This window comes from Saccharomyces cerevisiae, chromosome IV (genome assembly GCF_000146045.2).
Source record: "Saccharomyces cerevisiae S288C chromosome IV, complete sequence".
In the NCBI taxonomy this organism is placed as follows: Eukaryota; Fungi; Ascomycota; class Saccharomycetes; order Saccharomycetales; family Saccharomycetaceae; genus Saccharomyces; species Saccharomyces cerevisiae.
In genome coordinates this window covers 194,407-205,350 of record NC_001136.10, presented here as the reverse complement: position 1 = coordinate 205,350, position 10,944 = coordinate 194,407, and the positions used below count along the sequence as shown (strand labels likewise).

The 10,944-nt window shown below is 40.1% G+C and overlaps 5 protein-coding genes across 5 annotated transcripts; 3 read left to right on the top strand and 2 right to left on the bottom strand.

Annotated features, from left to right (window-relative positions):
• Positions 1-239: 239 nt before the first annotated feature.
• Positions 240-2,312, bottom strand: BPL1 (biotin--[acetyl-CoA-carboxylase] ligase BPL1; the record flags this gene model as incomplete). Its single annotated transcript, NM_001180201.1, has 1 exon — positions 240-2,312. The coding sequence occupies one exon, from the start codon at positions 2,310-2,312 to the stop codon at positions 240-242; it is 2,073 nt and encodes a 690-aa protein (NP_010140.1).
• A 468-nt stretch (positions 2,313-2,780) lies between these two features.
• On the top strand, positions 2,781-3,632 carry CRD1 (cardiolipin synthase; the record flags this gene model as incomplete). The annotated part of the gene is made up of 1 exon (NM_001180202.1): positions 2,781-3,632. The coding sequence occupies one exon, from the start codon at positions 2,781-2,783 to the stop codon at positions 3,630-3,632; it is 852 nt and encodes a 283-aa protein (NP_010139.1).
• A 136-nt stretch (positions 3,633-3,768) lies between these two features.
• On the bottom strand, positions 3,769-5,355 carry CCT4 (chaperonin-containing T-complex subunit CCT4; the record flags this gene model as incomplete). Its single annotated transcript, NM_001180203.1, has 1 exon — positions 3,769-5,355. One exon carries the CDS (start codon positions 5,353-5,355, stop codon positions 3,769-3,771), a length of 1,587 nt encoding a protein of 528 aa, NP_010138.1.
• A 263-nt stretch (positions 5,356-5,618) lies between these two features.
• Positions 5,619-6,689, top strand: YDL144C (uncharacterized protein; the record flags this gene model as incomplete). Its single annotated transcript, NM_001180204.1, has 1 exon — positions 5,619-6,689. The coding sequence occupies one exon, from the start codon at positions 5,619-5,621 to the stop codon at positions 6,687-6,689; it is 1,071 nt and encodes a 356-aa protein (NP_010137.2).
• A 485-nt stretch (positions 6,690-7,174) lies between these two features.
• Positions 7,175-10,780, top strand: COP1 (coatomer subunit alpha; the record flags this gene model as incomplete). The annotated part of the gene is made up of 1 exon (NM_001180205.1): positions 7,175-10,780. The coding sequence occupies one exon, from the start codon at positions 7,175-7,177 to the stop codon at positions 10,778-10,780; it is 3,606 nt and encodes a 1,201-aa protein (NP_010136.1).
• Between the last annotated feature and the right edge of the window lie 164 nt (positions 10,781-10,944).

The following is a 10,944-nucleotide window of genomic DNA, read 5'->3' as shown; positions in this document are numbered from 1 at the left end:
TCATCCTTACGTATTTGACGTTATTACATTATATATAGTTTCTCAAATAATATTTCTAGTTTATTTTTGTATCATAATAAAAACGTATACCAAATATACCATTATTTTTCATAGCATTATGGTAGGGATAGGGAATCAAGTAACTAATTTATATCCGCAGAGCATTGGGAAAACCAACGGCGCTAGTAAATGCATTTAAATTACGTCCGTCCAACTTCTAAGCTTCAAGTGGTAGACTCTTAACTCTGAACCTTTTTAGCAATTAAGCTCTTGAAGATATCAAAAGTGTTACCGTCCGGCTGTAAATTATAAACGTTTCCTGTAAATTGAGTGGAACTACCGCTTACCAATTCTTTTGCAATCAGTAAACCGTAGTCTTCCGTGATACCAGTAATCATGGCTTGCGTATTTCCGTGATCTGGTAATGTTACTATTTGGTTACTATGTAACCACAACTCATAATAACTTGGCAATATTTCCGCAGCTCCGTAGTTAATAAACTGTTTTAATATGACCTCAAGGTTATTCATATAGAGTGCCTGCAGCTTTTCTGCCTTTATTGCTGGCAATAAATCAAGGTGTAATTGTTGGCGTTCTTCATTCAGGATATCAATCCAAGTTTGTAATGAAGTTGTAGGACCATCACTAGTCAAATTTATACCACAGCCAAGTAGCAAACAATATTTATTGTTTATGAAGTGGGTATTAACTAATAAACCAGAGATCTTAAGATAAGCGGGCTCGATATCACCTAAGGGCAACTTTGTATGCTCAAAACCGGTGTTAACCAATTTCAAGTTTTTACGCTTATAGTAGGTGGGGCTCAAAGCATAAAGGTCATTGGGCCATTTGATCCTAACAGGAATATCTGAAAATCCAGGAGCGTACGAAAGTATCGCCTTACAGTAAGCAAGCATAGAAAGATACTGGACAAAAACAACTGATATATTTCGATTAGTCACAGGCGATTGAAGCGGCATTGTTACGACGGCCGTTGATGCGCAAACACCTTTAGGATTAATCCAAGTGTTACCACCTCTCCCACGCCCAGAAACCTGAATAGTACCCACGTGAAGTAAAGTGCTTTCAGGGATCGAACTTAATAAGGATTTATTATTATTCAATATGGTACTCGTTGATGTAACAACTTCACCATATAGAAGTAAAGAACCTATGGTGTTTTGAACATTCAGATACTTGAAGTATTCTTTCATGTCAAAATTGGGCGTATATTGAAATGGTGGAATATCTTCATCTACGCCAGGAAATATTACGGTCTTAGGAACCTCATCTGGCTCTTTATGAAGCAAGGACGAACTTGCTGCATCGTAAGAGGCTCTATAGCCTCTATAAAATTGGAAAGAGTCAGTTTCGGCGTTTAATTCTGAGCAGAGTTCAACATTATTTGCATGCATTCCATGATGAGCTAAGTTGTTTTCCATTTCTTGCAAGTAATTCCGCTTATTAGGTGCACTAGCCATAAACAGTGGTGTCAAATTTGGAGCTCTTACATAATTGAAGTCATTATTACAATTCAACCCAGTTTTGGTAAGAACCGTTCTCATAAATTTCAACCTCATGATTTCCTGTGCTTTCAGGTTTTCCACAACGGTTTCAAGAAAATGCTTATCTGTGGATTTCCTCATAAAACGGACGTTGAATTCAGGGTGTGGTCCAGTGAGTAAAACCTTTCCTCTTCCGACCGTACATAGCACTACAGCAGCTGGGTTTTCACTTTGACCTTTTCCTGAGTCAGAAGAAGGCACATCCGGGTGTTCTGCGTACGTGGCCAAGATCTCGACATTATCAAATTTATCTGCATCAACAAAAACGGCTCCTCCATTGAAATAAGTTGAGAACTGTGAGCCATCTGGAAGATTCAATTTAACTGCACGTGCACCGGCCTCGCTGTTATACTGAAATCCATTGTACGCAGGTCCTCTGCTTGTTCCCGGAAAGAATCGCAAATCCCTGCTTCCTGATACTTCCATTGTAGGGTCACCTTGAGCAAATTCTACACGGCTGGTGCCAAAGTAACCTCCTGCACAAAATCCGATAAAGACACCACCTTGTTTGCTAACAAAATGTTTCAATCGAGAAATAATGGGTTGACAAGCTTGAACGTAAGGAAGATCGGCACCACCAGGAAAAACTACAGCGGAGGTCTTTGACATCCATGGTTCTGTCTGTAATACCTTAACATTGACAGTACTGACGGCGTAATAGGGTTCCAAAAAGTCACGTAAACTTTCAACAGCATGCTTAACTGATCCTGGCGTAGTCCCTGGGCCATTATAGACTAATACATTCATATTAGTTGAAATTGGATAATATTGATAAGATCGTTCTAATATCTTCTTTATTGGAACTCTGAACCTGTAACAACCAGTAAAAACCTTGCACTTTTGTATACCAAACAACTTTTGAGAACAATATATTACAGCAAAAGAAAAACTGACGAAGGGAGAAGGAAAGTAAAATATACTTATATGTGCGTTTACCCAACGTTTGGCAAACAATTACAGGAAGAAAAAGCCAAGTCCGTAGCTCTGGGATCTCTTACATGAAACCATATTAAATGTCAACCAACACTTCACAGTCATGTCTTCGAATCATTGTGCGGCGACTATTTCCGAAACTGGAGTGTGAAAAAGCTCGATTCATGAAGCCATCCTCTTAATCGGGAGTATACAATATTTACAATTGAAAAAATATAGAAAGGAGGCAATTGAGAAACAAGCAGGCCTGGTAGCATAGTTTGGTCCCTAATAATTTAGTCAATGATTCAAATGGTGCCCATTTATTCATGCTCCGCATTACTTCGGAGAACTATACCGAAAAGGCCATTCTATCATGTGTTATCAGGGTTAACTGTACGCTTTAAGGTAAACCCGCAATTAAATTACAATCTTTTCAGAGATCTCACTAGGAGGGAATATGCTACCAATCCGAGTAAAACTCCTCATATAAAGAGCAAGTTGCTCAATATTCCCAACATTTTGACTTTATCACGAATAGGATGTACACCCTTTATCGGACTCTTCATTATAACGAATAATTTGACCCCAGCATTAGGTTTGTTTGCATTTTCCAGCATCACTGATTTTATGGATGGGTATATAGCAAGAAAATACGGCCTGAAAACCATTGCAGGAACCATATTAGATCCACTTGCAGATAAACTACTCATGATCACAACAACTTTGGCATTATCTGTACCATCCGGCCCTCAGATTATACCGGTATCTATTGCGGCGATAATTCTGGGTAGAGATGTGCTACTAGCCATAAGTGCTTTGTTTATACGATATAGCACTTTAAAGTTGAAATATCCTGGTCGTGTGGCATGGAATTCCTATTGGGATATTGTTCGCTATCCCAGCGCTGAGGTCAGACCTTCCCAACTATCAAAATGGAACACGTTTTTCCAAATGGTATATCTTGGATCTGGAGTATTATTACTTTTATATGAGAAAGAAGAGGGCTGTGAAAAAACCGAGGAGGATTTCGAAGATAGAAAACAGGACTTTCAAAAGGCCTTTAGCTATTTAGGGTATGTAACCGCCACGACCACAATAATGAGCGGAGTATCCTACGCATTAAAGAGAAACGCTTTTAAACTTTTAAAATAGTATAATTGCGATCCTTTTTGAAAAGGGTCCTGACTTTTCATTTTGAATGTTTTTTAGTTTTTATGTAGTGGAAAATACACTAAATCAACATATATATGTATATATGCATAAACATATGGATACTGGGAAACCCATGTTAACGGCTGAATGCAATATCATCAATACGTAAGATGGATTTAACACATTCAGACGCTAAGGTAATTGCACTTGTACTAACAAGTACGGGTTGTAAGATGTGTTCTTCATAGGTGTTCGTAGTACCAGATCGTCTAACAGAGATACCGTCATTCAATTCACCATTTTCATGCTTAGAGCGCAATTCTGTGACAACTTTGATACTATTCAAACCTGCGTTTTCAGCCAAAGTCGTTGGAATAACTTCCAAAGCAGAGGCAAATTCTTGCCAAATAAAAGCCTGTACACCTTCCATAGACCTTGCTTCCTTACTCAACCTACGGGATATTTCAATTTCTGGAGCACCACCACCAGCGATTAAACCTCTCTCTTTCACTAGACAACGAATAACACATAGTGCATCATGGAGGGAACGCTCTGTTTCATCAATGATCATGTTGTTTGCACCACGAATAACAACAGAGACGGTTGGTCTTGCATTATTGTTTCTTATACCAGTTACTCTAACTATCTTGGAACCATCGCTATCGATCTCCTCAACTAAATCAGCGGAACCCAATCTATCTTCGGTGAACAATTCTATATCAGCAATTGGCTTACAACCCAAGCCCTTCGACAGAAACTCGATTTCTTCTCTCTCGATATCCTTTACCACCATTATGTTCAATTTTGACAAGAAATGAAGAGCCAAATCATTTACCGCATCTCTCAAGATGGATTTCTGAATCAACAGCACGTTACACTTGGCCTTTTTAATTTTTTTACAGATATTTAGCAAATACGCTCTTTCTTCTTTAAGGATCTTATCCATTTGTCTATAGTCATTAACGATGATATTATTTTCTGTGTCGGGCTTTGGAGGAGATATTTGGAATTGAATTAACCCAATCTTTGCTTTTTCCTTTCTTGTCGGACCACCAGCAGATTTGATTGCCGTTTGTGTCAAGACCACACCATCTATCATTTCTGTGTCATCAATGGTACCACCAACTTTTTTGACCAGTCTGATATCGTTCAGGTCAACATTCTTAGAGTTTTCATCAGATATCTTCAATACGGAGTCCACTGCCAAGGGCGCCAAAAACGAAGAGTATTGAGACACAATCTTGGAACTCAAAGAAGTGGATGCAGCACGAACCAGCTGTTCTCTATCGCTCAACGAAACCTTATGGCACATTTCTAAAAGAATATCGACAGATCTCTTCGCAGCACTTTGAAAGGAGTCCGCAATGATGGTTGGATGGATGCCCTTGTTTAACAGCCTCTCAGCAGCACCCAATAGAGCTCCGGTCAAGATCACCACAGAAGTGGTACCATCACCGGCTTCCGAGTCCTGCGCGGCAGAAACCTCTACTAGCATTCTGGCCACCGGATGCAGAATGGCCATCTGTTTTAGAATGGTGTGGCCATCATTAGAGATGATGATTTCTCCACGAGATGTCTTAATCATCTTGTCCATACCCTTGGGACCCAATGAAGTACGGATGGCATCTGCAACAGAACGTGCAGCGATGATGTTGGCTTTGCGAACCTCTTGAGGTTTTTCCTTGTTCTTAAACGTGGCGTTAGATGGAACTTTAGCAGACATCGTTCTATACTCTCCTTTACCCGTCTTGCACACTTGCCGCACCTCCAATTACAATTCATAACCTTCATGCCCACTTAGCTATATCAACCTCTTGAACTGTATTCAATTAGCCTTTCTTGGTGGCGAAACGAAAAAAATTTCAGTTTCCCCGTGGCAAGTGATAGTAATACCAAATTATATAGCCTTAATTAGGACATATTGATATACCTCATAAACTACAGTCCCGGTGCCAGGATACAAGTTGGCATAAGCTAATGTCGAAAATGTCTAGAATACTAGTTATCGGGGCAGGTGGCGTTGGGGTCATTACTGCGCTTTCGTTGTGGCTTAAGAAGGAGAGCGACGTTTCCTTGGTAGTCAGATCTGACTACGATAGGGTATTGAAGCATGGCTACACAATCGAATCATGTGACTATGGCCGGTTAGAAGGTTGGAGACCCCACCATATTTACAGCAGCGTCGAGGACGCTGCTTCTGCCGCAGACAACCAAGGATACAACTATATTGTAGTGACTACCAAGAACATCATAGATGGGCCCGTTAATTCAAGGGTGTCCAACATCATCAGACCTGTGCTTGAGAAGAATAAAGAGCTACATGGGCCGCAATTGACGACACACATTTTACTGGTACAGAACGGAATCGATATTGAGAAGGAGATATGGGCGGAATTTCCCAGAGAGCAGTATCGTTACACGGTGCTTTCTGGCATCCAGTTAATCGGATCCACTAAGATCGGGTCAGGCCATATCAGTCAAGTGGGCCAGGACCACTTATCGTGTGGAGCTTTTGATCCACAGGACGCTGCTGCTATCCAGGCTGCCAACGACTTCGTCAGGATGTACAGCAACGAGGGGCAAAACTTTGTCGAATTTGACCCTAGGGTCCGTTACTCTCGGTGGAAGAAGTTGCTCTACAATGCAGCTATCAACACATCCACGGCACTTGTGGGGCTAGACGTTCCGCGTTGCCTGGAGTTTGGGGTTAACAAGAAGAGCACAGAAATTGAAGTGTTCCACCCTGCCATGAGGGAGATCATCGCCATTGCGGCGAGTGAAGGCATCATTATCGAAGAGGAGTTCATAACGATGTTTACAGAGATTACCAGGAAAAAGGTGTTCAAGCCATCCATGTGCGTGGACTGCGAGAAGGGCCAATTGATGGAGCTAGAAGTCATCCTAGGCAACCCCATAAGAATCGCGAAAAGAAACGGCGTCGCTACACCCACTCTTTCTATCTTATACAACCTACTTGTGCTAGTACAGGCCAAACTAAAGGAGCGGAAAGGCCTATTGAAGTTCGACGAAAAAACTGCCACTCTTGTGGACGAGTAGTTCCAACCATTGCTTGCCTCGTTGACGAGCCTTCATCTAGTATATTGTAACACATAATTTAGTATGTACTCTTAACTATTATTCTTATTGTCAGCATTTATACGACGTACAGAGCGACCGAAAATTTCGACAACACGAAACGAAATCGACAATTTGCCAACTTGAATAAATAACAGATCCGTCTTCGAGACTGTGACGATTGAGCCTCGATTCAGTAGCATACAGGGACCACAAACTTGTTTGAAGAGGCATTGCAATTAGGTAAATCATAGAATTGGCGAAACCAGCAGGATTTTCCAAACATTTGTTACTTACCCCCTTCTTTGCTTAAGATATAAAGTTTTTTCTTTTTATTTTATCTTCCCTTTACACTTTTGAATAAAAACATTATCATACCTGTTTACAAATTCGCGGTTTATTTAACCTGAAATCAGTATACTTTTTTTCTTCTGTAGTGTCTTTGTTCATTTCATTACTGGATCAAGATGAAGATGTTAACTAAATTTGAATCAAAGTCCACTAGGGCCAAGGGCATTGCCTTCCACCCCTCCAGACCTTGGGTTTTGGTGGCTTTGTTTTCCTCTACTATTCAATTATGGGATTACAGGATGGGAACACTACTTCACAGATTTGAAGACCACGAGGGCCCTGTTCGTGGGCTAGATTTCCATCCAACCCAACCGATTTTTGTTTCGGCAGGTGACGACTATACCATTAAAGTTTGGTCCTTAGATACTAACAAATGTCTATACACCTTAACTGGGCATTTGGATTATGTCCGTACCGTGTTTTTCCACCGTGAGCTGCCTTGGATCATATCTGCTTCTGATGACCAGACCATAAGAATCTGGAACTGGCAAAACCGTAAGGAAATTGCATGTTTGACCGGCCACAATCATTTTGTCATGTGTGCTCAATTTCATCCAACCGATGACCTGATCGTTTCCGCTTCTCTGGATGAAACCATCAGAATTTGGGATATTTCCGGTTTAAGGAAAAGACACTCCGCTCCTGGTACTAGTTCATTTGAGGAGCAAATGAGTGCACAACAAAATCTATTGGATGGCTCTCTTGGTGACTGTGTTGTCAAGTTTATTCTAGAGGGTCACACAAGAGGTGTCAACTGGGCCTCTTTCCATCCAACTTTACCATTGATTGTCTCCGGCAGTGACGACCGTCAAGTTAAATTATGGAGAATGAGTGCTACGAAAGCTTGGGAAGTTGATACTTGCAGAGGTCACACTAACAATGTTGATAGTGTTATCTTTCACCCACATCAAAACTTGATCATTTCTGTCGGTGAAGACAAAACGCTAAGGGTTTGGGATCTTGACAAGAGAACTCCAGTAAAGCAATTCAAAAGAGAAAACGATAGATTTTGGTTGATTGCAGCACATCCTCATATCAATCTATTTGGTGCAGCTCACGATTCTGGTATTATGGTTTTCAAGCTCGATCGCGAAAGACCATGCAGCTTTATCCATCAAAACCAGTTGTTTTTTGTCAATGCGGAAAAGCAAATCCAAAGTTTCAATTTCCAGAAAAGAGTCGCTTCATTACCTTATGCGTCCTTAAAGGGTATTGGTCAACCTTGGGATGCATTCAGAAGTATATCGTACAATCCCTCCCAACATTCAGTTTTGGTTAATGAAGCTAATGGCAAATTTGCTCTCGTTATTTTACCAAAACAACCAGTTGGAGCTGTGGAGCCAACAAGTGTCACCCAAGATACAGGTAATTTTGCTACTTTTGTTGGTCGTAATAGATTTGTTGTTTACAACAAGAACACTGAATCTGTTGAAGTTCGCTCTCTCGAAAACAAAGTTACAAGAAATATCAAAGTAGAGGAAACAGTAAGAACTATTGTAGCTGCAGGTCCTGGATCTGTTTTGGTCATACACCCCAGAGAAGTTATTCTTTATGATGTCCAACAGGGCAAAAAAGTATCCCAATTGGCTGTTAAAAACGTCAAGTACGTTTCGTGGTCCTTAGATGGTCAATATGTTGCATTGATGAGTAAGCACACCATAACTTTGGCTACCAAAAAGCTAGAATTGATTAATTCTATGCATGAAACGATTAGAATCAAAAGTGCCGCTTGGGATGAAACTGGTGTATTAATTTATTCAACTTTAAATCATATAAGGTACTCACTATTGAACGGGGATAGAGGTATTATTAAAACTTTGGAGAAAACTTTATATATCACAAAAGTTCAGGGAAAATTAGTGTACTGCTTGAACCGTGAAGGTGAGATTGAAATTTTAACCATTGATCCTACAGAATATCGCTTCAAAAAGGCCCTGGTTAACAAAAATTTCCCAGAAGTTTTACGTCTGATAAAAGATTCTAATTTGGTTGGCCAGAATATCATTTCCTATCTGCAGAAGTCAGGTTACCCAGAAATTGCTTTACAATTCGTTCAAGACCCACATATCCGTTTTGATTTAGCTTTGGAATACGGTAATTTGGATGTTGCCTTAGATGAAGCCAAAAAACTGAATGATTCTAGTACTTGGGAAAGATTAATCCAAGAAGCCTTGGCACAAGGTAATGCCAGCTTAGCTGAAATGATTTATCAAACTCAACATTCTTTTGACAAACTTTCCTTCCTGTATTTAGTTACAGGTGACGTTAACAAACTATCTAAAATGCAAAATATCGCTCAGACTCGTGAAGACTTTGGAAGTATGCTATTAAACACCTTTTACAACAATTCAACCAAGGAAAGATCTAGCATTTTTGCAGAGGGCGGCTCTTTACCATTAGCTTATGCCGTAGCAAAGGCTAACGGAGATGAAGCGGCTGCTTCTGCTTTCTTGGAGCAAGCTGAAGTTGATGAACAAGATGTTACTTTACCAGACCAGATGGATGCCTCCAACTTCGTTCAAAGACCAGTGATCTCAAAGCCACTTGAAAAATGGCCATTAAAAGAGGCTGAACTATCTTACTTTGAAAAGGCTGTTTTAGGTCAAATTGACGATTTGACTATAGACGATGAAACTCCAGCAGTAAACACCACTCAAGAGCAAGAAGAACCACTAGGCGAAGAAAACTTTAACGATGAGGATATTGGTGAAGACGAAGGTGCCTGGGATTTGGGTGACGAAGATTTGGATGTGGGAGAAGAGTTACCTGAAGAAGTTGAGCAAGGCGAAATTACCTCTCCAGCACAGGAAGTTGAAACAGCCATTTGGATCAAGAATTCTAAACTGCCTGCTGTCCTAGTTGCCGCTGGTGCCTTTGATGCCGCTGTTCAAGCCTTGAGCAAGCAAGTGGGTGTAGTCAAGCTGGAGCCATTGAAGAAATATTTTACCAACATTTATGAGGGTTGTAGAACATACATTCCTAGTACGCCCTGTGAACTTCCTGCTCAATTAGGTTATGTCAGAGCGTATGATGATACCGTAAGTGAAGATCAAATTCTTCCTTACGTGCCAGGTCTTGATGTCGTTAATGAAAAAATGAATGAGGGTTACAAAAACTTTAAACTAAACAAACCAGATATTGCAATCGAATGCTTCAGAGAAGCTATCTACCGTATTACGCTATTAATGGTCGATGATGCTGAAGATGAAAAATTAGCACACAAGATACTGGAAACTGCTAGGGAGTATATATTAGGTTTATCCATTGAATTGGAACGCCGCTCATTAAAGGAGGGAAATACTGTACGCATGCTTGAGCTAGCTGCATACTTTACAAAGGCAAAACTATCCCCAATTCATCGTACCAATGCTTTACAAGTGGCTATGTCCCAACATTTCAAACACAAAAATTTCTTACAGGCCTCATATTTTGCCGGTGAATTTTTAAAGATTATTTCTTCTGGTCCTCGTGCAGAACAAGCACGTAAAATCAAAAACAAAGCCGACTCAATGGCCAGTGACGCCATTCCAATTGACTTTGATCCTTATGCTAAATTCGATATTTGTGCAGCCACCTACAAACCAATTTATGAAGATACACCTTCCGTTTCTGACCCATTAACAGGTAGTAAATACGTTATCACGGAAAAAGATAAAATAGATAGAATTGCTATGATTTCTAAGATCGGTGCACCTGCATCCGGATTAAGAATACGTGTATAAATGCTATTTTGCCTATTGATTTTCTCGGGATTGTATTCTGCTCGACCTAAATTTCATGTGACAAGTCCTTTTAATCTAAACAATATGATAGTGAAAAAAAAAAACTGACTATGTAATTAACAGTTATATACAACTTCTAAAATAAAAAATATCGCCTATTTTAA